General features: G+C 32.3%; 4 protein-coding genes across 17 annotated transcripts; 3 read left to right on the top strand and 1 right to left on the bottom strand.

Moving 5' to 3' along the window:
* The first annotated feature begins 108 nt into the window (after positions 1-108).
* On the top strand, positions 109-15135 carry LOC114876010. 8 transcript variants are annotated; one of them, XM_029186969.2, is made up of 9 exons: positions 109-303; positions 2215-2440; positions 3996-4253; positions 10749-10971; positions 11220-11385; positions 11574-11855; positions 11990-12132; positions 12209-12481; positions 12678-15135. In XM_029186969.2, exons 3-9 carry the CDS (start codon positions 4226-4228, stop codon positions 12820-12822), a joined length of 1260 nt encoding a protein of 419 aa, XP_029042802.1. In that variant the 5' UTR covers positions 109-303; positions 2215-2440; positions 3996-4225; the 3' UTR covers positions 12823-15135. The 8 variants fall into 8 exon arrangements, with proteins under 8 accessions (XP_029042802.1, XP_029042800.1, XP_029042801.1 ...); XM_029186967.2 differs by having other exon boundaries at positions 2131-2440; XM_029186968.2 differs by having other exon boundaries at positions 2126-2440.
* Positions 15136-15478: 343 nt separating this feature from the next.
* Positions 15479-17988, top strand: LOC114876007 (kynurenine/alpha-aminoadipate aminotransferase, mitochondrial-like). The gene is made up of 8 exons (XM_029186964.2): positions 15479-15801; positions 15968-16133; positions 16224-16410; positions 16609-16725; positions 16809-17132; positions 17246-17372; positions 17444-17652; positions 17797-17988. The coding sequence occupies exons 1-8, from the start codon at positions 15735-15737 to the stop codon at positions 17854-17856; spliced, it is 1257 nt and encodes a 418-aa protein (XP_029042797.1). The 5' UTR covers positions 15479-15734; the 3' UTR covers positions 17857-17988.
* A 171-nt stretch (positions 17989-18159) lies between these two features.
* Positions 18160-21241, top strand: LOC114876018 (protein SAAL1). 6 transcript variants are annotated; one of them, XM_029186990.2, is made up of 7 exons: positions 18160-18830; positions 18985-19171; positions 19236-19391; positions 19596-19857; positions 19925-20035; positions 20117-20473; positions 20735-21241. In XM_029186990.2, the coding sequence occupies exons 2-7, from the start codon at positions 18998-19000 to the stop codon at positions 20953-20955; spliced, it is 1281 nt and encodes a 426-aa protein (XP_029042823.2). In that variant the 5' UTR covers positions 18160-18830; positions 18985-18997; the 3' UTR covers positions 20956-21241. The 6 variants fall into 6 exon arrangements, 5 of the variants coding, with proteins under 5 accessions (XP_029042823.2, XP_029042822.2, XP_029042821.2 ...); XM_029186989.2 differs by having other exon boundaries at positions 18955-19171; XM_029186988.2 differs by having other exon boundaries at positions 18921-19171.
* LOC114876017 lies at positions 21198-27640 on the bottom strand. Of its 2 annotated transcripts, none has more exons than XM_029186986.2 (9): positions 27135-27639; positions 24071-24206; positions 23664-23821; positions 23075-23306; positions 22748-22946; positions 22246-22484; positions 22079-22172; positions 21782-22000; positions 21198-21647 (listed from the first exon to the last, which is right to left on the bottom strand). In XM_029186986.2, exons 2-9 carry the CDS (start codon positions 24179-24181, stop codon positions 21529-21531), a joined length of 1371 nt encoding a protein of 456 aa, XP_029042819.1. In that variant the 5' UTR covers positions 24182-24206; positions 27135-27639; the 3' UTR covers positions 21198-21528. The 2 variants fall into 2 exon arrangements, with proteins under 2 accessions (XP_029042819.1, XP_029042820.1); XM_029186987.2 differs by having other exon boundaries at positions 21554-21647; positions 21766-22000; positions 27135-27640.
* Between the last annotated feature and the right edge of the window lie 155 nt (positions 27641-27795).

Raw genomic sequence — 27795 nt, 5'->3', positions numbered from 1 at the left:
AGTTCGTCTATTTTTAGTAATTCAAACACACATCTTGTTAGAAGTGGGGATGAGCTTTCGTGGTGGGGGAAGCGAATGAGTGGGGGAAAGCCAGCCGTCAGGGTAACGCATGCCTTCTGACGTATTAGTCGGCTGCGCGAGCTCGTGTCGTAAATACGTAAAGCATAAGTGTTTGATCTTTTTTTTCTTCTTTTCTGTCATCCAATCTGTATTTCGCTCGTAATATTCTTGTGCGTGATTTCATTTGTGATTGTGCGAAACATCATTGCAAACGAATATTTATCCATATACATGTACTACAAGGTATGTATATACATGTCGAATGAAAATGTACATATATGTAGTTAATATGTACACATAATGTATGTACATTGTGCATATTAGGTAGCATTTATTGTCTAAAAATACGGTATCATAACTAAAAGCTTATTAATTTCTGACAAAAATATTAGAATAATAGATATTAGATCTCTGTCTATTTCAAATGTCATTAGTACACGAATATATGTTTATATATTTTGATTAAAATAATACCCCAGTAAACAATGAATTCTTGAAAGTATTATGAATGTGGAATAAATATTAAAATAATTATTTCTGTGAGAAATTTTTATTGTGTAAGGGTAGTTTGAAATAACATGGTAACTTGTACACAATTAAATCAACAGTTAACCGATAGATATGTTCTGTAAATGTTAAAATACAAAGCAGAATTTTAAGTGTTCGTTTCATCAGTTTTTTAATTTTCAATTTTCAATTTTCAATTTTCAATTTTCTTAGAAAACATTGAATGACTTTAATTATTGTTACCATTTTGTTCTGTATTATTTTCTCCAATGAAAATACGTGTGTACATAAGATACATAATTGTGAAGTTTATATGTGCATCTATATGTATTTACCTATGTAGAGACAAATCAGGGTGTTTTTAAAGATGTGTTACCACCAAAAATGAAATTTTCACCCAAGGTCGGAGATCACTTGGAGATTCATCGTATCTCCATATGACATATGGTCGCGATTTTTTTGAGTTATTGATTATCGAAGTGGAATACGCGCATAACAAACTACTAAATGTTTCTGGAATATTGCATATAAAGATTTCCATATAGTGCGACTTTTTGTACAACTAGAATAAAATATCATGCTAATGCCCTCTTAACCGCGGCTGACAAATTGAAAATAGGTTTCACATGTCAATTTATATGACAATTTGATTAATATATTTATTAAATTGATGATATTTTTGTTAATCCTCTATTGGTATTGTCTTTTTGTTTTAAATAATAGTGTGTTTCGAGAGTTAGAGAATGAACACTGATGTAATTATGAAAGGATCAGGGTGAGCTTGAATTTTTAATATTACAAAATTGTAGAATTTCGGATTTTCAAAATTCAGAAATTTCAGATTTCAAAAATTTCTAAAAAAATCCTAATTACGCCACTGAGTAGAGCGTTGAGATATTATCTTGAAAATTATCTTATATACATGTCACACGGAAAGGCGATCATTTATTTATCTATCTATAAACACGGAGAAAGTGTAGGAATCTGAATGCAATATACATATGTTATAATAGATTTCCTCCAAGTTTAAACGGCGCACAAATCAGTAATCTATTTTAAATTAGACAATTTCAATAATGTTTATTGAAATTATCTACTGTAATATTCGAAACCTTATTAAAGCCGTTGTTTGTTAATTCGGAAATCAGTTTATTGGAAACCGAATCGTCGTTAGTCCACTCTTAATATTAACGATTCTCAATATTTTATTCGTTAACGGTATAAAAATGAAATTTAATAACTATAAGTCGACGATACTGTACGAATGTGTAAAATTTTAGAATTTTAGAATTTTAGAATTTAAAAATTTTAAAATTTAGAAATTGTGTGGCATCCAGTGCACACCTTTTTCAGAGGGAGGTGGGCAGGCCTGCCCTAGTTACGGCAGTGGTATTATAGAAACGTGTACATATTTGTAATTATGTATATTAACTAGTTCACGAATTATTATATCATATTCATCGTGTTTGCAACTGTTTCGAAACTTTCTGCCGATACACGAACGTGTCGAGTAATATTTTACACATTACAACGTAGCCGAGATTAATTAATATGAAAGTTTAGGAAACGCATAAGTGAAGGACGAAGATCAAAGACAGAATTAAGTGTTTCGTACGAAGATGTTCCAATTAACATTCGTTTCTTCAGACCGATCCAGTGGTTTTAACGAGAAGAAGATAACTAGTGACGATTGACATGTGATGAGAAATGTTAGCTGAATAGTTTGAGAAAATAGTAATATGCACTTGCAAACATTGCAAAAATGTTCATTCAAGGAGCTTCCTGAAAAGATCAAGTCAAAAACGAAGATACATCTTCTGGAGACTATTGCCTCCTCAATGATGAAGAAAAAAGGCACTTCGTGAAATTTGAGGTGAGCTTTATATGTAGTATATTAATATGAACTTTTAATTAACTTTGCGAAGAATATCTATTTTTTGGTTTTGATTACTTTGGATTAAGTTAGGTTATAATACCACAATGAAAATGACCATATAATACTATGTAAAATATGTACATGTTGTATAATACAATATTAATGTTAAGAAAAAATTGTTTTCTTTTAATTTTTGTAAAATTTGGAAAGTAATAATAAAGTAAAATAAAGTATGAAATTCAAGTCAAATTGTCGCGGTTTTGGCGCACTACTGTTCGACTGTTAATTATTCGATTATTATCGAATTCGATATATCGTCTATGTATCGTAGCTCGCGGCGTACAATATGTCACTTTCATATTTTCACATTCAGCAAATATTTACGGTATTTACCTTAACACGGAAATATAAATAATTATACTAATTTATAGCATTTAAAAATGTTCGTAATATTTATTTATTACCTACGAAATGTAGGAACCGAAAGATTTCAAACTGTTTGTAATAAGACGTGTACAAATGAAATGATGAATGGTTTGTTGACAGAGCTTTAATCTTGGAATTGATATACATAATGTAAGTGTTGTTTTTCTACATAACCTAATAATAGATTCATTCTGTAATTGTTTAATTTACAACATTTGGAAAATTTCAAGCATTATACACATACATATGAGATAGTTGTGAATATTTTTCAAATTATCTTACATATGTAGATAAATAAATAAGATAGGCATAAGTGGGAAGTGATGCACGCCAGGATAGAGATCAAGACCTAGATGAAAATAGGTGTTTCAGCAGAAAAATATTATCAACATCAGAGACCCTCGGTGAACCGAGGACGTGTTTCTCTTTAAAAGAAATTAGCAGTGATACCTTTCAGGGCTCTTGGCCTCCTCTCGAGTGCTCTAGAGTGCGGAGGTATTCACTTCTCAGTGCACTACTGGTGTCCTTCTTATTAACGATATACACTAGGCAAACTACGTCTTTGTCACGATAACTTTGTTCAAATATCCTAAAGAATCAACAAAATGTAAAATTTATTCTGTCTAGAATTTTCTTTCGTCGAGAAACATTTTAACTTTATGTAAATTTTTATTAGAAAAATAAAACGAGTATTTTGATTATTCGTTTAAGAAATTAACAAATTTTCGATCTTTGATTATTTACATGAAAAAAAAAGAAATTATTGTTACTATGTTATTTTACAATTTTTATTTGAATTGAGTAATTAAGAAATATTGTAACTTCACACCGGTTCTTCCAGTCTTCCAGAACAGGGTCTTGAGAAAGTTGGAAACTTTTGCATTCCCTTAGATTTATGCCGGTTGAATAATTCAGAGTAAAGCTCTTCGAGTTGTAACAATTCTAAGAAAGTTTTAAAATTCAAGCAGCGGGTAGGAATTTGAAAATTCTTGATATCCCTCACCAGGGTTGCATTACTCTATCCGCGGCTGTTCTAGAGGCGTGTATAAATAGAAATCATCGTTTCGCGTTTCGCAGTGGTTAATGGATTATATGTATGTATATTGATAATATGTTTATTTTTGAGGAGGGTAGGTGATATCGGGTGTGATAAGGATGAACTTGCGAGCCTGGGTAAGACGGAGATGACCACTAGATCCGTGCCTCGTCCTGAAGACGACGACGAGGAGGACGAGGAAGAAGAGGAAGAAGAAGAAGAAGAAGAAGAAGAGGAGGAGGAGGAGGAGGAAGTCGACAAGGAGGCTCGTACGAGTCTACGATATCACTGCCACTGATATCCGCTCTCTCGTCGCATCGATGCCGATTCCTATGTCTATCGATAGAGGTAAATTTTTTAATTAACATGATCGTCACATTACAGTTACATACTCATAATTAATATGGTGCATGATATGAGTAATTAATCATTGCGTTACTAATAAAAATGAGTATCTACTAATAAAAATAAGGAAAAAGAATTGAATGAAACAGAATGAAAAATTAGTTTCATCCGAACATAAACCAGATTAAGGGAAGGATAATATGTAAAATCGGTCAGGTGAATCTTGACCTAATCGAATTGTTTACGCTTTAGACCTTGATACTCGCCAGATCACTAAAGAAATTTCGGAAACGAGCTGCCGAATATACATATACCACCGTTACGGAACTTGTTTTCTTACAACAGTATCCTGGTTTTTATCGCAAGAAATATTTTTTCATAGAAAAATTTGTTCAACATTTCTTTCAATTGAAAAACAAGTACATTTGTTTCAAAAACAAATGAATATTTATAAAATTTGTGTGTTCTTTTACTGTTGTTCAATTTATTTAACTGGTGTATTGAATTTTATAAAATCAATACCAATATCAATATTGACAGCTGTACCAATACCAAATTCAATATTGATTAAATTTTCGATATCAATAGCGATTATTAATTATTATTATTATTATTGGTACCAATGCCAATACCAATATTAATTATTGGTAGATTTATCTTTCAAACTGACAGATATGATAGAACTAGATATACGTACATAGAACGTTGTTTTAGTATTAAATACATGCTTGGATAGTTGTTGCTATTTCATCTGACTACAAACACGATTAAAATAATGGTTCGAAGAATCGAACGTTGAGCTAATCGAACTTCTATCGTACATTGAGATGAATCCGAGTCGAAGGCCGTAGTCTAAATTCGTCTCGTTGAATTTCAGCTCTTATTCCTCTCATACTCTCATGGATTCTACACGTAACCTTGTAACATCGGCATTACAGATTACCGGTTTTCTAAGGGATATTTCCCCTTGGATCTCATCTACGTCACAATTTCTATGTTTCAATATTTCACTGTGTCCTATACTCCACCAAATGTTACCGTATTTTTCATTTTATTAGATTTTAATGAATTCTTTTATTGTAGTACATTTTTTCAAATTTTAGTAATTTTATAAAGTTTCAATGCCAATCTCCCTTTTGATTCAAGGTATATTTTATTTTTAATATTTTCAAACATAATTGCTCGAGTAAATTAAAATAGGACGCCATATACTTCAGATTTTTTATCAAAAGCTCAAAGAAAATTCCAACATAGTACATCTTCTATTATCTGCAAAATACCAAAGTACTTTTTCTTTCCTTTTTCTCTTGTAAATTTAGCCAGACCATTATTCTTGCAAGAATCTTTTAAACTCTGGCGCGAGCAAGTTTCGGGCTTCCAAGGAGTCAAAATAATTCGTTTTTTGCATAAACCGTTTAACTATAGCATGGTACTGCAGTCTTAATACGAACCTTGAGCTACTCTTTAAGCCACAGTTTTTCGGTATCCCTCGCGTAAAAAAAAAAAAAAAAAAAAAAAAAAAAAATAAATAAAATGCAGGAAGCATTGAAATTCTTGTGTAGAAAGGGGTCTGTCCATAGGTCGACCTATATTAGGCTTGACCTTTGTAATACCACCACTGAAGATTTTTCTTTTTTCTTTTCTTCTTTTTTTAGAATCCAGTTTGATTTCTTCTGATAAAGTCTGTTTAACCATCAAATATTTCATCATTTAAAAACGTTGTTCACTATATCTTGAATGATCAAGAATAACATGGATGATTTGCCCTTTCCTTTTTAAATCTTTTTATAGACAGAATTATTGAAAGCGATTAATCGGATTTTACGAAACATCAGATGTATCGAATTTTAATTTAATTCGTAAATGTTGAGACAATGAAAAGATATCGATAACGAGGACAGCGGATTTAAATAATGAACGATGTTAATTAGAATTACTGTCCTATCGATGAATTGAATTTAGCTCAACGACGAACACGACTGATTGCAGCTGATTATTTTGATGACCTAGGAACACAATGGTACTCGTAACAAGCAAATGAATACGTTTTTTAATGGGTCAAGTGCAAACTACTAATTACACCAGTTTTCATACGTCGTGAAACTGTGTTCTTTGCTTAGATACCTTGATACGTAATGTATCGTACAATTTTTCTTTTGACAAAATAAAAAGTATAGTTAAATTTATTCTGGAATTCTGAAATTTTGAAATTTTAGACCTTTTGCTTCGAGATTGCTTCAAACAAAAATGTATATACATATACTACGATAATATTATATTTTACGGTTTCTAATTTAGTACCAATGAAATGTTCAACGATATTAACGGTCTACGTTTAGCTTCAATTGAAAAGTAACGAATTTCCTGAATAAAATTCTACTATATCATAAAAGGGTCATAAAAATATGGTTTCCGTTTGAAAAGAATTCGTTGAAACGGAGCGATCGTGAATTAGTATAAAACGGTGAAAAGTTACGAGCGAATGAGAGACGGAAGAAAATAGGAGTCGTTATGGTTGAGAGAGATATACATATAATACCGATGGTACTTGAAAAGCTGATACTTAGAGCTGATTGTTCTTCTGGTGATTGCATCCTTCTTTTTTGCAACCTCTGTTACTCTCCATAGCTCATTCTTCCCTTTTACGAGTATATTTCAAATGTTCGATAACTGATGTTTTAGGAACGTTTTCAATCTTCTACAATAATTATTGAAGAACAATAGCTAGCCGGGTCACTAGTTTTTCCAAGTATCCACTTAAATGCTGCTGGATCATAATGAAAATGAAAAATATTTCATTCTTTTCATGATATTTTTACTATTACAAAGAACTCGAATTATTTAAATTTTGATTTGAAAGATTGCTATTCTATAATTTTTAAATTTTTAAATTTCAAAATGTTCAAGGGACAAAATTTCCTATTTACGCCACTGAATTTCATATAAAACATTGAATAACTTTAAAGATGGTCTCACGACCTGACGTTGCGACGTTCCCATGCACCGATGCTTTCTTTAAAGAAGGGGATACAAACAAAGTCTGGTATTCTGAAATTTTGTAATATTGTAAGAATCATTAGAATGAAAGAAAGCAGTAAATTACGATCGTCATTGCAGATTGTAGAGGTTCGTTGTCGGGTGATCCTTGAATATTCGTTATCGTTTCGACAGGAGCCAGGCTCGAGCTCCAGGGACGACCGAACGTTTCTGGAGTGGTGTGCACTCGAGTATAATTAGATGTCCCAGTTTACACGGCATCTCATTATGGAATCCATTCTGCCAACCACAAAAGCTACGATACGTGCTTACATCGGCCACCTTCCGTTCTCCACCCACTCGATAATAAGCTCACCACCGTCTTATCGAAATTAACCATCTGCTTTGGAGCTCACCGCCTCAAACTAAACACTGAGAGTGCGGTTTACTTCTTAATCCATTCTTCTAGGCTCGCTGTACATTCGGATGCAATGTAGGCTTCTTGATTTGCTTTTGGCATTAGGAGTGTCTAGGGAAAAACTAGAGTTAGAGAGAGACTACATGGAATGCTTTACATAGAATCTCTTGTTGGAGCAACTAGGAGCTGTTTGGAGGTGGGTCAGATCCTTAGGTTATTAACAGTGTCGAGTGTTTAATATCTTGCATTTTTCATAATTTTAGAATTTGTAAATTGGAGAAAGATTGGGATGCTCGAATACTCGACTACATACTCGACTACTCCAATAGTTTTGCTTCGCTTATACCTCTATCTTGAAATATCCAAATAACAATCCAAATACATATTACGAATTTGAATAGGTGTCATTTCAAAATGGCATGAAATTGTATTGTAACGTAGAAATAAGTGAGAAGAAAAGACAGAAGCAACAGTGAGCCGGCCGTGAGCTTTGACCCGGTGACCCGTAGTGCGTGGGCTGGGAAGAGGGCATGGAGCAACGGGAGAAGAGGGAGGGGTGTCTTTCTCCTCTCGCAGCCGGGAATCGATACCTGGTTCCCCTGCCAGCTCAACCACCCCGACAACTTCTCCGTCTACCCTCCACCCTCTCTACACCAAGCTGAAATACCTTCGACCGTTTACCTGCCCCATATCGATTCCCATCCTACACGACCCCTTTTTCTCTCACAAAAGAAAAGAAGATGACTTTTTCTTTATCTCAATTGATTTACAAATTGTCTCTCCTCTTGCCCATTGTTATTGCTTATTAAGAGGCGTCGACCTGGCTAATCGTTGGTACATGCTATTTTATTCTATTAGTTACATGTGTTATTTTGATAAGGTGTCTATAATTTATATTTATATTTTTTATCAATTAATTTTCAAGTATTTATGTAAAAATTTAGTAATTTAAAAATTATTTTATAACAAATACATTTTGAAAATAGGTAAATTGCTTTTCAATCCTCGGACGACAGACTATGGAGAGAGCCCCAATTTTAATTTAATCTTGTATCTCGTATTGATACAACGTATCGATAATCACGTAGAAAGTTTAAAGTAAAAATTGCTGTAATTGCATCTTGTTCATTGAATCGTTAAAATATTGCAATCAATCGTATAATAATTGAGAAATTTCAAAAACCTTTTACATTGTGCGATAACGAATACTGAAGCGTATACATACGTACATATATAGATAGAGAGCATCGATTTTATAATAAAAGGAATTGCAACGCATTTAACGGGAAACGAGTTTGAATGCTCTTAAAACAAAAGAAAAAAGCGACTGAAGAGATTCTCTCTCGTTACTGAAATTCAGCATTGCCAGTTACTCTTTTGATGACTGGATGACTTGCCTTTGATGATTACAGAATATAATCATTAAACCTTTTGTTTCAATAAAATTTTTTATCAATTTTTATTTAATTGGACTTTTAATTAAAGTAATTGATAAAGAAACGACTAAATACACATATGCATATGAATTTAATAATGAAACCTTACAATTAGTATAATCTAAAATTCTGAAAACTATCGAAAAGTATTTTCTTTTCTTTTTCATTGGACTGCTTAGGCTTAGGCGATGATCTTAGGTAAACCTTGTTGTTGTTGAAACTATCAGGAAATATCTTTAAAGCTCTCGGAGGATTTCGTAAGGCAGAATCCTTCAGGGTTACTGCACACCAGCCACAGGTTGTCGTCCTCGTTCGCTTAAATCGACCTATTAACCCCCTTATTCGGTGCTTCCTAAGCGAAATCTCGGAATTTCGACCGAGTTCACTGGGAATTCCGTTTCGTTGAACATCTAAAGAACCTGCCTATTCATACCTTCCCTCTCTTTTTCAATCGTTTGAATTTTCCAGCTCTTCAAATTGCAATCTTCCTGAAATTTTGTCCTATTTCATCATCGAATGCTTCTTTTATTCTTTTTCTGTTTCTTCAATCAATTCTTTTTATTTAATTAATCATTCCGTTTCATAGAAATTATCAGATGGAATATTTGTACATATTCGAAAAGTAGAAATTATAGGTGAATTATAGGTGAACATTATCATTATCTGAATAGTATTATTACCTACATATTTCAAATTAGTCTATATATACAATGTATATGTATGTATGATATACTATCTTTTTCACTCTTTATTTATGAGACTGTGCTCTTGGTCCAATCAGAGTCAGTCTTGTGTTGGAAATATAAGGTAGGTCAAATAGGCTTCCCTGTAGAATGGTGAAGTGTTATCAGTGACGGGTTTTATCGAGACGTCGTAAGACAGGCTACATCGATTCTCTAGCTTGAAATCAATATCCAGAACCTACAACCTATGAGTATAATGCTGGAATACGGCTGGGCTGTACCAAAATATTTTCTGGACCATTTGGCTGTCTTTACTATACTTCAAATGTACCATTTTCTTTTTTTTTAATTCAATTTCATTGATTTTCATATCACTAATTATACGATTTATTTTGTGGTAAATTACTTTATTTGTCCAATTATAAATGTACCTATATTGTATATATACCTATATACACATGTTTCTTTTCTTGCGTCTGATTGGTCAAGAGCGTTTAATTAATTAATTATTAGAACTGTTCCAACACTTGTAAACGTTCCACTACTGGGCCCGTTACCTTAAATCATGAATCATCATTAACTTAATGATTAAAAATAAAGCTTTTTTAAAATATTTACTTTATATCCGATTACTTTATCTAGCTTTTTCACTTGAAGTTTATTTTTAAAGTGTTCTCCATTCTAGAGGTACCAACTCCCGATTGAGTGGTTCTTTGTAGGACACCCCTTGAAAGTTCCGCGCTATTGATTATCACTGGAATTCGATAGCCATTCTATGACTTTTTCGAATCTCTACCACATGTAGCCAATTATTTTACCCTACTTCACTAATAAGATGATTCGAATTTGTATCAATTATTTTTTTATTTTAACACTTTAATAATGATCATCATCCTTATAGAATCTATGATTTTTGTAATTTGACAATTTTGCTACCAAAATCAAATTCTGTATTTTAAAATGACGATAAATATGTTTTATTAAGGTATGGGGAGTGTCGTAGGCAGTAACGTAAACGTAAGCAACGGAACGACAAGGAGGATGGAATCGACGACGTTCCTGCCGGAAGCGACGCCGACCCTCAGCGAACGAGAACAACTGAAAATTGAATTTTACAAAACTTACGATGTTATGACCGGAGTCAGAATCGCAGCGACTCTCGGTGGTTTTTTCGGTCTTATGATTCTCCTGCTTGTTTATAAAAGCAGGCAAGCCACTCTTCCTTTTATATTTACTCTACAATCCTTGTAAATTTCATTGCAATTCAACGTTTCAACTTTTAAAAAATGAACTTTCCGCATTTATCATATTTTGAAGTTTAATTAGAATTCCAATTAAAAAAGAAAAATGTATGTTTTACTATAAAATATCCATGAAAGAAACTCTTCCATGTATCATCTAGAAATAGTATAAATAAATGAAAAGGGTAAAAGGAGAGTATGTATATGCGGTATAGGTGTAAATCGAGCAAGCAGTTGGAAGATCCAAGACTGACCGCAGCAGCAGCCGCAGCGGTAGCTGAAGCAGAAGCTGAGGAAAGAGCTCTCGCAGCCGCCCTCGAAGCCATTACTAGATTACCACCTCGACCAGACAGGGGTCCCAGAAGGTCTCTTTGTGTCGAGGTCAGTATATTTATCAATCCTTTTTCACAGTTCATTGATTATTATTCTACTAATGGATCATTTCAACAAAAGTACTTGGAGAAAATTTGTAATTTAAAATAAGAAACATGAAACCAGTCATCTCAATAATTTTGTAAATATTGATTGTAGTCAAGTAATCCAAACGAACTAAATTTATTTTGTTCAAGGTGATTCAGTCTCATTCTCCAAGAATCGGACCGCGTTTCGCATCAGTTGGAGGTGGCTACGAGGCTCTATTAACAGCGCCAACGAAGCAACCAAATTTGGCACCTCCAGACGAACAGAGAAGATGTAGTTCCGTGACTTGTAGCAGTACTGGAAGTAGTTATCTTGAAAGGAGAGGATCTGCGATGCCCGTACCATGTCTGCCGCTTCATCCCGCCTTCTCGACGAAACACCACTCTACCCATGACGAACCCTGGGACCTTTATTACCCAATTGATATTCAAGTGAGACATTCATCTGTAAAGTGATTTATATTTTGTCCCTGAAATGCTAATGTAAAATGTAAACATAATAGTTTCAAAGACATTATTAGAAATATTGATTACTAATTAATTTATATTTGGAAATTCATTAATAGGTTATCCAACCAACCCCTGAACTTTCTCCATGTACAAGCGAAGCAGGTCTGTATGCAAACGAAGTGATGATGGCAGGAACCACTGGTAAAAGAGCACCATTGGCTTCCATGGGCAGTGTTGATCCACCTGAACCAGATTCAAGGTTTCTGACAAAATTAGTTTAATATTTGTGTTTATTTATAAATTAACTATAATATAATTCTTCTATGAATTTATAGCTTTGAACATTCAAGATCGCTAGGTTCCGACTCGGTCTTCCTGAGAACCGACGATCAAGAAGATTGTATGGACACAGAAGACGAGGTGTCTGGGTTCTCTACCGATTCTGAAACACCTGGTCCCAGTTGTCGAAGGTTCCTTCGAGTACCCTTGAAGAAGAAGAAAACAGTTGAGAAATGGGATGGTTGCGCTGGATGTGTTCCTAGACGACGGCCTGGAGGGAAACCGTGTCAAACTTGTCATAGCATTAGTGCAGCTGTTGAAACTTCTGGGTACTCCATTTTAAGATTCCACCTATTTTTAATTGATAAATGATCAAAAGAGACGGATAACTGATCATGGAGAGAACAATTTAAATTTCATTTTCCAGTGTATAAAATCGTTTCGCTTAAAAATTGATGCATCTAACTCTAGGGTAGATTGTTTATTGTCTAAATTGCATTTTTATTGTTATTGATCTGTTAATAGATCTCAGGCAGTTTCCACGAGCTCCAGCAGTCAAAGTAGCCTCGGTTCTCCACCGTGTTCACCGGCCATCGAGCTCAGACACAGACCTCCACCAGCGCCATTACCGTCGAGTCCACCTGTCTGGTCACAAGAAACATTGTTTTAATCCTTTGACGACTTCTCGGGTAAAGGATGTCACGAATAGCTGGTAATCGCACAAAAGTATCTCTTCTGAGGGAAAGGAACGAAGATTGAATTTTATGATGAAAGAAGATACAACAAACAGAACATTAAAGGAACAGAATATGTAGACAAGTACTCTGATGAAAGGAAAAAAGAAAGATAATCGGTATAAGAAGAAGAAGAAGAAGAAGAAGAAGAAGAAGAAGAAGAAGAAGAAGTGAACTTTGAAATGGAGATGCGAGAGAATAATTACAAAACTGTAATTAGATATAAAAGCTAATAGGAGAAATATAAATTTAATGAAGTAGGCGAAGAGAAATTTATGAGAAATTAGGTCAAATTTTTGTTTCGCTTAAAGGAGAATAAACGCAATAACATCGAGCTGAAAATAATAGCATCGTGTGCCGAGTTTCTGAAGGAGAAAGAATGATAATTAACCAACGAGTGGAATAAAAAAAGGAAATGCCAAAACATTTGTATAGTAGCTTTTAAGCAACCAAAGAGAGAAACAGAAACTAACAGACTAACTAATCGTTAAACGAATTGTTGTAAAAAAAATGATAATGAAAATGGTAACGTACCATAGATAATATACTGTAAATAATATGATAAAAAGAAAGAACTCGAATCCTTTTTTTCGTATTCGAAAAAGAGTGATAAACGCGCCACGTTTATATCGCGTTAGAGAAATTAAAAAAAAAAAATCAAAACTTTTAAAAAGATGTTGATCTAGCTGTGCGTGTATAAAAAAAATAACAAAAAACAAAGAAATGAAAAATAATTCTCGTTATTCGTTTTTTTTTTGGTTTCAATATTGCATATGTATGTGTATACATATATGTACGTATGATACGCGCGATTAAAGATAAAAACTAGATTAATCAAGTTATCAATCAGGAAACTTGAAAGAACACAAAAACCTATGAAATTTCCTTAATTTATTATTTTCTAATTTAAACAAATGATTTTAGATCAGAATAATTTTAATAAAAGAGTACATACAAAGTTAATGACGTTTTAAAAATAAATCTTCCATTTGAATTTAAAAATGAGAGGCTCCGAATTTTAATTTTCACATCTAATAGGATATTTTGCTTTATTTTACAGATTTTTAAAATATTCAAAAATGTCCTATACTCTTCAATGTTTCTTTCTGATTGTATTAATTCTAGTTAATTCGTTGATTAATGACGCTTTGATGACTGCCAACGGAAAAGCAGAAATCCTCTATGTATGTGAATTGTGGTACATACATGTGTGTTGTGCGCGTTTCGTGTGTGTATATGAGCGTACCTTTACGCACACGTGTATAGAAAACTAGAAAATCAAAGCCATATGTATATTAATAGTGTTGTCAATTTTTCCAATAATCGGGACACGTTTATAATCTTATTTTGTGTAAAATTTTTAAACTTTCTACTTGCTGGGTATCTTATAAAACTGATAAAATATTTATGCTAGTTAGATAATATATCTTTTTTTCTTTTTTAATTATTCTGTTATTTTTAATTTTTAATACCGATCGCTACTAGTCTCCACGTACCTATCAATGCTTAATTTAATTCTTGAATCTTTTAATTGAAACGAAATTTTTATAAATGTGAACCCGATTAAACGTTTAATGATCACGTTACAACGCGAAACTTCTGTCGGTGCCTTTCCGCCGGATCTTCTTCCATCATCGTTTTAGATAGTATCATCGCATCAAAGAAAATCATCAACAAATCAAATACTATGTCTGTATAGCGACAGAAAGTGGAGAAAATAATGGAAACGCTAGGAAATGTTAAGAATGCTTTCCGTTTTAATATCTTCCTTTATTAGCACAAGCAACGAATCAATTTAATCAGTTTTGAAATGTTTATAGAAATTTGGGAAAATTTTTTTAAAGAATAATATTGTGAATGAAATTGTGTTTATTAAAAATTATTTAGTTTATACAAATTTATTCGAAAAATAATTTAGAATAGAATATAACGAAGAACACGCGGAATTCCATTATTTTGTCTAATTACTGTACATATATTATTGACAATCATAATCAAAAGTTGTGATTATCTTTGTCACCGTAATTATAACGCAAATGGAAAAAGGAAACGATAAGACGAATAAAGCTATACCCGAAGCAATAGAAAGAAAACCGTTAAAATGATAAGAAAAGAGAAAGGTGATTATGATTATAATTATGATGATGGTCATGATCGCGAAAAAGAAAAGATAAGCTCCATCATTCTTTCGTAATGTTTTGAACAGATCTTTCCTGATGTACGAACAATAAAACTTTCACTATTTCCTACTATCATTCTATTTCATCGTGCCTTCCTCTTTTAAAAATTTTCCATATTTTTTTTTAAACACTGTCTCTATTTTTTCAAATATGAAATAAAATATACGTGTTGAACATATGTATAATTGTTGAAAAACAGTATCCTCCATTATATCGCGTGCTTTGTAAATAATGTTAAATAGCGTGCTATATTTTTCTTTTCTTTTTATCATTGATTAAGTATACATTCAATGGTCTAAACATCTGATTAATTGAACGTTTATCATAATGCGCGAAATTGTAGGCAATTCTTATCAGCCGCGATAACCCGTGCTACTGATAGCGCGGTAATTTTTGTTCAAATTAAAGACCGAATCGAATCAGTCTCTCGAAAACTTTGATGACGGACACATATCGGAGTCAATGACACGTGAAAGTACGAATGGGAAAAATTCAAAATATTCCATTCACGTTTCGATTAGATATTTAATAATAAAAAGAATATAGTGCGCTCTCGAACAACTCGATTTAATTTATTTAACCAGTTAACAGTGATTGAACAGTGTGATCGAAAGTGAATTTAAATATTAAAAAGATTAGCTGATTTTGAGATTAGATAAGAATTTATTATGGACGTCGCGAGATTTTTAACGAACTTTGCAAATAGAAGGAAACATAGTATTTTGAGGAAATGGGGTAAGAATCTTTTTTTCATTAGTCCCATGATCAGTGTTTTCTTATCTTTAATAGTTTTTTATATACCTAATAATAGGTTTGAAATTTTTTAGATAATTCTTTTTCTAAGAAATTCTATTCCAAGAAATATAAATTAAATTGATAACAATTCTTTTTTGCAATCTAGCCAAGATATTTGTCGAAACTGAGGGTGCAATATCTTTAGCTAATGGAATGCCAAATGCAGAGATGTTTCCTTTCGAGGAAATTGCTGTGACGTATAAAAATGGTACCAAAATCAAATTAGTAGGCGATGAATTATCTTGGTCCCTGCAATATGGTCCTTCTCAAGGGTAACATTCAAAAAAGAAACAAATTTTCATTAAAATTATCAAGATTCACTGAATCTTTACGTTGTTTTATTTGTTTTATTTATTTTAAAGATACTTACCACTGTTGAAACAAATGCGACAATTTCAAGAATATTGGCACAAACCAGAATACAATGATTGGGACATACTTTTCACACCTGGATCAATGGATGGATGTACTAAAGTTTTCGAAATGACTGTAGAGGAGGAAGATCCTGTGATGGTTCAAATGCCAACTTACAATGGAATTCTGAATGCAGTAACTCTTCGTATTTAAATTCATTTCAACTAATTATTTAATTAAATACTTAAACATGATGAACAGTTGCCGACGATGCTTTCCGCTACATGGCGCTGGTCAAATTTCGAGTGTGTCCGCGAAATTAAAAAATCATTGAGTTTACCTAAAAATACTATTAAACTTGTAAAATTATCTAATATTCTTTTTTTCTTTCAGCTTGCACCATTTATGATTGAATTTCTGGGAATACCACAGGATAAGGATGGAATAATTCCCGAGCAGATAACGAAAATTTGCGAGGAAAGATCTCGTAATGGGAAAAAATTACCAAAAGTGAATCATAGTATTGCATGAGGATTGTATTTATTATTTTTTTTAATAATTACAACTCTAATACATAGTCATTATTTTCGTAGATTCTATATGTAAATCCAACAGGCGCAAATCCAACCGGAACAGTTCTCTCAGAATCTCGTAGAAGGAAGGTCTACGAATTAGCTCAGAAATACGACTTTTTAATTATCGAGGATGATCCCTACTGTTTCCTTCATTTCCTTGACAAACGACCCACTACGTTCCTGGAATTGGATACCGTTGGACGTGTAATACGTTTAGATTCCTTTAGCAAAATTCTAAGCGCTGGTATGCGATTAGGTGTTGTCACAGCGCATAAAGAATTCATTCAAAAATTAACTGTACACATGGAAACGACGAGCCTTCATGCCTCGTCCCTATCGCAAGTAATTAAATAACTCCATTTTATATAAATCATTTTCTATATTTTTTATTTTATTTTATTTTATTTTATTTTATTTTATTTTATTTTATTTATCGTTTCGTTAATTATTTACAGATGTTGTTATATCAATTATTAAACTCATGGGGTTTGCAAAAGTTACAACAACATTTCGAAGATGTTCAAAAATTCTATCGTGAAAGACGCGATGTTATGTTGAGTTTGATCGAGAAACATCTTACAGGTACATATTTCCTTTTACATGGGGAATAATATTATGTAAAACAAGTTGTGATTAATTTTCTAATTGCATAGGATTGGCGGAGTGGAATGTTCCGAATGGTGGCATGTTTGTTTGGATAAAGGTGAATGAAATTGAAAATGTATTAGAACTGGTAACCGAGAAATGTATTTCCAAAGGGATATTTGTTCTCCCTGGTCACGCATTCAATTATGATTTCTCGGATCCGGAACAACATATCAGACTTTGTTACAGTTACTCAACTCCGGATCAAATTGATAAGGTGATTTTTTTTCTTTTAGCTTCTATGTAATTTTCCATTCATTTTTTATTTAATATTTAATTCAATACAACGTTTCTTTACTTAAGCTGAACTTATTTAAAGATTTTGTATTTTTATTTATAAGAAAGGTTCTTTTATTTTCAGGCGCTCTCAGTTTTAGCACAATTAATACGCGAAGAAATGGCACAACAAAAATTAAATTGAAATTATTAAATTAAGGTGATGCGAGCGTCGAGGCCGAACTTCGAATTCCGCGTCGGTAAAACAGTCAACGTTTCATCGAAAATTAGGCCGTATGTATGTTTTTCTACAATAAAGATAATACATAAAACTAAATCTTTCTTATATATATATATATATAAAGCGCAAAGACGTCCGTCTGTGTCACTTTTCATGTTGAGAACTACTTCAAACTACTTATGTATTAGGGTTCGAGATACGCTTTATATGTACGTCGTTAGAAAGGTCTCGTTGGGGTGTCAGGTACCCCGATGCATCGGCGACGCTTTCTGTTACCCCCTGTGGTTCGGGGGAAGTAGAATACGGCCACGGTATCCCCTGCCTGTCGTAAAAAGCGACTAAAAGGGGGATGTAAAGGAGATTCCACGAAAACTGTATTGCGAATAAGAGCAAGGCACAAAAGTATAGCATAGTAGACAGGATAAAAGACTCAAAAGTATAAGAAGGCAAAACAGGCTAAAGTTAAGATTAAAATTGCACATATAATCGCGAAATCAAATCATGTCATATCGATATAATAGCATCCGGGGTGTCAGGGACCCCGTCAAACCGGTGGCGCTCTTTACATACCGACCTGAATCACCTGAAATGGTTTCCACCGTTTCTGTATAGATGGCGCTAAGGTCGAATTTTAAAAATACTTAATTTATGGCGGTCGTTTCAAAATAAAACTTCATTCAATTTTGATTATATGTTTATACGGGCAGTATATACAATGTTTTATTCAAATTAAATGTCTGATTGTAAACATCCTGTTTACAGCAACAGGTTACTGTCATTTATTATACATTTGTTATACATTTACAATGTATAATAAAGACTCTTATAAAAATAATGTACAAATAAAAGTTATTCAAACTTTCATAAATATTTTACAAACAAATAATTAAAAGATAATGTATACAACTAAAAACATATACAACCGATCAATGAAAGAGGTTAGGTTTCTTTCGTTTACCTGAATCAGCTGTGAAGCATTCCGAATCAAATATTTTAGAATAATTTGCGTAAAATTATTACTCCTCTAGGTGCATTTGCATTAAAATCGTAATTAATTTATAGAGTCAATATTAATTTGATATAATTTTTAAGAAGAGTAGTGATAATGGAAAGCTCGAGCGAGGTTCAAGAAACCGAAAATGACAAAGTGGAACCAAACGTGGTATTGGAAACTGAGCAAGTTGGGGAAAGTGAAATTGAAAAATTAAAAGGGGATTCTGTAGGAGATACTCTTTACAGTGGCAAATGGATAATCAATATTTTGTTAGCAATATCAAAGGTAACTTATCAAGGTCTTAAAAGTAGCGAAACTTATAAATTAACATAAATGAAATATTTTGAAGGTTCACGAAGACAGCTGGAATACAAAATTGGAAAATGATTTGTGCACTTTATGGGATATGAGCACAGAGAGGGACATTGTTCAGTTTCTTGTGGATAATGACTTTTTCAAAGTAGCTGAGTTTACTTTAAATTCTTCCGAAGAGCCAAGGCTAACAGTATAACTGTTTCATTGTCTTAATCTATATTTTATTTATTCAATAAAAATTTCAGAAGATGTTTTTTAAGTTCCATATCTAAGATATCAGAATTCCATGAAATTATTTAATTGATTTTATATTTCTTCATAATTGTTTGATTAATATGCAATTAAAGATAAATGCTGTATTTTCTTTTATAAATTAATTTTTATTCTTTTGTAGGAAATAATTTTAGGAATACTTGGGAATATGGCTTGTGAACCAATAATCCTTGAATTATTAGGAGCACACGAAGAGCTTCTTGAAACAATTCTTCGTCATCTTCCCTCTGAAGACAGTGCCACATTAGTACAAATCCTTCGATTGTTGCGTTCTGCACTTTGGAACATTCAAAATAATCCTGAATCAAAGTGGAGAGTTAATTTAAAAAATTCAACTTATTTAAGAGAAGTAGTTCCTTTCATTTTGAAAAGTTCCACAAATGGTAATTATCCGTTTTTAATATCTTCCTCAACTTAATTTGTTAGTGACAATTAATTATATTATTGCAGAGGAACTTTTAATTGCAACAACTAGCTTTCTGCGTTCCTCGGCGGAAATTGATCTTCCATCCGGAAAAACATTATTAGATGAATTGTTTGACACATCTAGTTTTTTGCCAGGTATTCAATTTTTATTTCTTTTTAAAGGACTTTCAGTCCTTTAAAAAGTAGAACCACTGAATAAAAAATAAACATGTACAGGAATGTTAGAATCTTTTGAAGAAGTTCTTCCTGAAGATGAAGGCCACTATTCGGCTTCAACTTTAAAATACCTTGAAGACTGGTTAGAATTGTTCTTCAATCTCAGGAGAGGGTATCAAATTCATCAAGTAATTTTACAAGAAGACAATCTTGCGAGGATAGTAGAGATTCTGCGAGGGATTTTAACAAATTTCGTTGATCCATGCAATCTTTTTCCTTTGGACGAAACTAAAGCTTCTTGTGTTCATAGATGTGCAGAAATGATCCTTGATTTTCGATGGAAAGGATTTTTAAAGGCAGATTCTACGATTGACATAGATAATATGGTCTTAAAAATTATATTCAGTATCAATACAGGTAAGAAATATGAATGGCATGTATGTCAATTCAAATTTTCCCGCATAAACGTTTACACGCACGTGATAGGGCCAGACCCCTACATGTATGAGGATCCTTCTTCCATCTATGCCATTCTCCTCGGGTTGCCTATGGGGAAGGGTGAGAACCTGGGATATTACCATTTTTCAGATTTCTATATAGGCCACCTTTCCTATATCGACATTTTCCCTTGAGATGCCGACTATGCTCGGTGTTGTATAATTCTTTGAATTTTTTCAGCAATAAAAGAAGAAGAGGACTCGGAAGAAATAATGGAAGAATTATTAAAATATCTTGAAGGATATTGGATAGAAATATCAAAGATTTCCACAACCGATGAAATTATAAAAATCTTGAAAACAAATGAGAAAGCTGTTATTGATCATGTAACAAATTTATTAAAATCAAAAATTCCCACGGAAAAAATGAATGGCGTATTAGCTGGTTTATCAGATGAATAGAAAATAAAAGGAGAGTTGTAAAATTATCAAAGAAATAAATTTTTCGCATGGCCTGTGATTATAAAAAAAAGAGCAACTCGAAATTTTTCATAATTTTTTAAGCACTTTTTCTTAATACTATGTAAGTACAAATCTTATAGTATTTTACAGATTATGGCTACATTTTATACAAGTTTTATATTTATTTTGTATATTCTTTTTTAATTTAAAAAATCCCTTATAGGTTTATCAATAAAAATACGCATTGTTCTACAATTTTATTGCAATAAAAATTTGAGTATTTCAAGTAGTACATTAACAATATACAGTTTATAGGTACAAATGGAAGAACAATTCTCCCTTTTTCTATTTCTTCTCTCGCGTTTTAGTATTTCTATTCTTAATTATTAGCTTTTCGCACATAGTCTTTATTTTATTGTGCTTATAATTTACACATATCTTCATCTGGTGTACACACTTCTACTATGTCTGCTTTTCTTTCCTTATATGCTTATTTGATGATATCGCCTTTCTTCTTTCACACGTTCACTTTGTTTATACGTTAATTTCTTCTTTTGTTAGTTTTCTTTATTTTTAATCCCATTCTCCAATATACATTGCTCTAGGTGTAGGAGGAGGAATTACACCTCTGGTTGGTACGGGAAATCTTCCATATATATGATTATATGGTGATTCGTTTCTGCTATCTGAATCTGTAAGAAATAAAAATTCATTCTTACCATGGACATAACTAGGTAGGGATCAAGGTGATCCTCTCATCATTAAAAAATTTTAAAATACTAAAATTCTAAAATTGGCTTAAATCTTTACAAAAACGTTCCAGTACCAAGTCCACTTTCGAAACTGCGCGCATGATACATAATTGGGGGACGATTCCCAGGTAAATGGCCATAAATTTGAGAGGATTGGCTGCTCGCGTATCCGCTAGCAGCATATCCAGGTGCTTGAGGAGGTCTAGCGTATCCTCTTGTCGAGACTTTACTATTTTTCGCCATTTTTACAAAGTTAGGAACACGAGCTCGTAATCCGCAATAATACGGATCGTCTATAAAATAAGATACTTATTACACAACTTATTACACAAGAATTTTAAAAGAAAAATATTTTTTCTTTCGTTAATTACCGTATTTCTTCTTGTCATCGTTCCTACTTCTTTTATCTTCATTCGTTATGACGGGTTTCCTGGCATAATCGTCCTCTATATCATCGTAATCAGGCTAAAATTAAATAATATTCACATTATTATACTTTCATTAATTTCATATAATTTATTAGAGAAGGTATAATTACTTTAGGTATATCATGACTATAGAGATTCTCTCTTGGTGGCAGTTTTGGTGGTCTTTCGGCTCTTCTTGGTCTACAGCTGCTCGACTGAGCATAAATCTGTTCTCTAGCTTCTCGATCGTGAGGAAATGGTTCAGATACTCCAATGGAGGATGAGACCCCAGCTACGCTGTAGGGATCTTCGTCAGGAATCGGTATCCTGGGACGGTTTTTAATATCCACCGGCCTTTGTAACGCTAAAACTAGTTTATAAAGTTTATAAATCATAGAAATCATGAATTATGAATACTAGTTTATGTCTTAGATAAGTTTATGTCTTAGATGTAATAGATAAATGTGTTGTTGGAAAATATTAAATATAGTCTCTGGCTATTAAATTAGGACTGTTCAGTATTTTCATTGTTTTTCATTCTTTTAGCGAAATTAAAAAGTGTACATGATACATAGTATCACAGTATGTGTATTGACAAAGACTATAGATGTACTTAGAATTATTTTTAAGTACCTGGTGGTAACTTGGACTTCAACATATCCAAACCAACAACATTTACAATGAGAACCCAAACAGGACACTGTAGAAGATCTGGTTCAGTTCTGACAAATACAATCGCACTCAAACACTGCATTTCCAATCTTCTTCTGTCAGGGTATGCTCTTCTTGTTTCTCTTGAAAGATTTGTTTGAAATTTATTCATATCAAATACCTGGAACAAAGAATGAAAACAGTGAGAAGATTGCAATAACAATAATAGTTAAATAAACAATGATGAAAGAGAATTGGTTAGAAAAAGAAGAATAAAACTTAAATTGAAGTAAGTCACGAAACACTTACTTTCCCCGGTTTCTCGTGTTCTAATGCTCCTTGAGAATTTCGTGCAATTTCTGCTCCAATTGCGTTGTCTTCCTGACTGGTCGATTTAATGTAAACGTTATTTTTACACAACCTTTTTATTAAGATATTCCCTTGCTCATCCATTTTGATCTTTACACCTTGATTTATGTGCTTTTTGGCTTCCTCCGTTTTTGTATCTCTCATTGGATTTTCAAAACCACATAATCCTATCCTATATATCATAAATAAAACAATTAATTCTCTATCCTCTGATTGTTATTAAAATTATTTTCTTTAAATATCTTGTTGATAAACTGAAAGGATGAACCTTTATTAGAAAATGATATCTTCAAAATAAGATTTCAAACGAATTTCCAATATGTAATTTAAGATTCTATTTTTGAAATTTTTTAGTAGATTTTGAATTGTTATTTTATAAACACTTCTGATTCAATATTTAAACTTTAACTAATAAAATGTAATTTAATTTAAAGAATTATTAATCGTTGAATAGCGTAGACCATTAGGGGGTTAATAATTTAAAATTAATTATTTTCATATCGATGATAATTTTCCCATATAGTTTTACCTAAAGCCATCGAAACCATCGTTGGATCCATTAATCGTGAGAACAGGTGCCCTTGCGTATGCTTTTGCTACCCTTCGATTCCTTTCGAAGACGATTACCTTGGCCCAAATTTCGTCGTCTATTTGGTTCCATTTGTCCAGTACCTCTTGTATATGATCCTATAATAAACACAAAAAATCATTCTACATCCTTGTAAATATTTTTATATCACACGAATGTTATTCATTACATGATTGAGATAAGATTTTTTTTTTTTACTGACCAGTAGAAATAATTTCTGGTGAGGGAAGGAAAGGGGACAATTTGAGGGGGCCCGCTTACTCGGGTCTCAACAGTAGATTGTAGTATAACTGTTATTAAATTTAACGATCTTTGATCGTAATGCGTTAAAATTATTTTACACATACCTTGTAAAGTTTATCGAGGTTGTACCATACATCCTCTTCGTCTTGATCCTCGTATTGAGATTCAACCAGATTGTCCCTCGATCGAGATAGGATCTTCCGTCTCGATACCATGGTTCACCGAAAGACACTACTCAATCTAAATTAAATAAACATAATTACATTTTTATTAAACAATTTTGATGAAAAGTGTTTCTATACCAGTCAATTAAAACGTTGATTATTTAATTTTTAGTACAAATAGAATTTTTATTTAAAGAATGGGAGCCAAATTTTCTAGATATATTATTACAGAAATATCAAGTGTTTATTATATTATTGTATATAACATTTTGACCCAAATATTTATTGCTGAAAAGGATAGATTTTTCGGTGCAAGATGAGGAGCAAGATCTTTATTTTAAACATATTTATCTTTATGTAAATCTGTTTTCGATGAAAGCAACTGAATATGAATTTTCATTTGCAGTCAAAAGTTATCGTCATTACGTAACTATTACTATCAAGTAATAATTCAATTTTTAAGATAATAGCCGGTACTTTCACCGTGCTAAGTTTTTGCAATACATATAACGGTGACCGATGACCACGTAATCCTAGGTGCGATTTGAAATTAAACGCAATCGTAAATGAAATTTAACTTTGACAAATGTAAATAAATATTTTTTTTATAAAAGGAAAAATTACTAAAAAAAGTAACGCTGAATATTTCATCTTCTGGTAACTTTTTATTCATCAAAAGTTCATCGAAACAGAACTTAACCGCGATTATAATTAGCAGATAGAGTCGAAGTCTTTCACCTTCTAGGAACAGTACGCGAGAAACGGGAAAAGGTGGCCGAAGACGGGGGGGGGGGGGGCTTAAAAATTTTCTAAACATACTGCAACTGGTGAAGGGGGCAGTTGATACGGGTCTGGCAACACTCAGCCTTCGCATTCTTCGGAGAGAAGTGAAAGCCAAAGAGTTTCAGGGAAATTCTATGCGGAATCGAAACCCTTTTTTTTCATGACGTTTGCTTTTGATACACTCATCAAATTTGTCTCTTTTTACGATCAAAATCTAATAGATATTAAACATTGTAAGATAATAAACAAGGTCAATTTAAAGAAAGTTACTATAATTTGTAATTCTTAAATATCATAAAATTTGATAAATAACTACAAAATAAATATTGAATAAAAATTTCAGTTATAAACGTTTACACAGTACTGTACAATACTAGGTAAGCTATTTCCGCGCAGAACATTCCTACGCGCGCTTATAGTGGGACACAGGATATATGGAACATGACAAATATATTTGGTAAAAGTATTTATAAATTCCCATTGCGTTGCATGCGAGTATATACATGTATGTACCGACAAACGAAGCAACCGCACCATCTTAGAACGTTGCGCGTCGAGTTTGAGAGAGGTTTTCAGCATTTTTAGAATGTATCGGTTGCCAGTGTCGGTTTTTCCGCGCTGCTTCGAGCAACGAATGCCCGTGCTGTAAAGGCATGCGTGAATCGAATAAAAATGCGTGTTCCCTTAAGTTCGTACATGTCTCACGAGTCGAGTACTCAGTCGCATATACACTTCTGCTCAAAAGTCATAGGCTAACAGAATCTATTCAAATTTTATAAAGACATCAAGCAAAATAATTCGAATTGTTAAAATATATAGAAAATTTCCTTTTCTGATACGTGAATAAAAAATTAATAATTAGTAAAATATTTCGTATAAAAATTTGAAATATCTCACAAACTATTGATTTTTCTAACATTGTATCTTAATGTTTTTTAAGCAAAATTTTCTGAAGAATTAATTTTTTAAAGGACCAAAATTACCGAGACACCTTGTATATTTCTCTGGCGACATCGCTTATTAACGCGTTGAAATCTCCCTCCTCGAACAACGTCCACCATATAAAACGTCCACCCACACAAACATTACACAGATATATTGCAAATATTTTAATATTACATGTTCGTGCTTTGTACTTTGCAGAATGTAACTTTAATGTAAACTTAAAAAAAAAAATGAAAAAATATTAATTTATATCATTTTTATCTTAAATTAGAAAATGGTGGGGACATTGATACCATATGCCATTTACATCATGATCTCTTAACTGAATGGCGCATTAAGAAAATAATCTCCAATTATTTAATTAAACAAAAATCTTTCAGCTTATTAAATAAACTTCTTTAGTAGATATATCTTTTTATATGTTAAATTATTCTTTGTTTATATTATAATTCAATTTAAATATTAAATAATAAATTTGAATGTTGCTGTTACGTTTATTTAAATAATATTTCAATTGTTAAAGCCATTTGATTAGTAGTATTATTATTATTATTAGTACTACTATTACATATTATGAAAATAACACTTTGATATCCGCGTATCAAAGGTATAACTTTCACTTTTGTTAATGGCTGAATGCTCTAAAACCTCCGAGCAAAAAATAGTACTATTCGGTTGAACGCTTTAAATATAATATATTTTCCTAGAAATTCGTATGTCATTTCGCTGTTCGACTATAACTTTTCGAATTTGTGTTAGTTTTAAACATCTACAAATTTATCGGAAATTATTGCAACTTTAAAAAGGAAATGTGCGACTTTTGTGAACTTCGTTATACTGAAAATATTATTTATCTTAATAAAATAGAAAAAAAAAGAATTATTTCAAATAATTTTTGGGAACGATATATGTAAAACATTCACTGATATCAATCAATTATGTAGTTCCATATGTTTACAACTTCGTCTAGTTGACAAATATTTTTAAAAATCTTTTTTTTAAGTTTACATTATTATAACTTTAATATGTTGAAATTATGGCAAGGGTTATTTGTAATTAAAAGTTCAAAGATCATAGGTAAAGGTTTCAGGCATACATTTAATTTTTAATTAACTTTAAAAAAATGAAATGCCATTTGTGTGACTAGCGTTAAAATCACCAAGGCGATGACTGATAAAGACGAGTGGCAATGTTTAAAAACTACTTGTTACAAGATGAAAAGTATCTTTTAAAGTTTCATTCAAAATATATCTTTTCGTTTGATTAAACACCATACCTTTCTTTGACAACGAAACTTCTCCAAATGCCTTTCAATATGGTTCGCAAACGTCAAAGGCACTACTCGCGTCGTCGCCGTTACCCATAATTCACTTCCCAAAATCGTCAAATTCACGCGCGCAGTCTATCAAGTTCACTTTAATAAAATTAACAAAATAGACGGACAGTTTCTAGCGCAAATTGCAATTCTTTCACTAAGTTTTAAATTAAAGAAATATTTCAGAGTTTTTTAATATGGCGCAGCTATGAAAGAGCCTTGCTCACTGAACAGTGATAACCTAACCGCCATCTTGGTGAACGCATGCGCTGTCCTCAAAAGAAGTCGAGGACGAGGGCCGCGCATGCGCGGTATCGGGCCCCTTTCGGACCCCTCGCTGCACACACGCGTTTGACGTCAGAATTGGGACAGTAGAATCAATGGCTTTGAGGAATATTGTGCTCAAGCAAACGTTACACACTTCTTATTTCTCATTAAATTAAATGGGACTTACAATTTTAAACACAGTTCTTAAATAATTGCTGTGCCTTTCATTCTTTTTATTTATAGTCTTCCATTTTAATCAAATATAAAGTACTGAAATATGTATTTAAAATACTAAAAAAAGAAAATAGTTCATTTAATTTCATTATTCACTAAAACTGCAATGTTTAAATAGTAA

This window comes from Osmia bicornis, chromosome 15, assembly GCF_907164935.1.
Source record: "Osmia bicornis bicornis chromosome 15, iOsmBic2.1, whole genome shotgun sequence".
In the NCBI taxonomy this organism is placed as follows: domain Eukaryota; kingdom Metazoa; phylum Arthropoda; class Insecta; order Hymenoptera; family Megachilidae; genus Osmia; species Osmia bicornis.
This window is presented reverse-complemented; position numbering and strand designations above follow the sequence as displayed.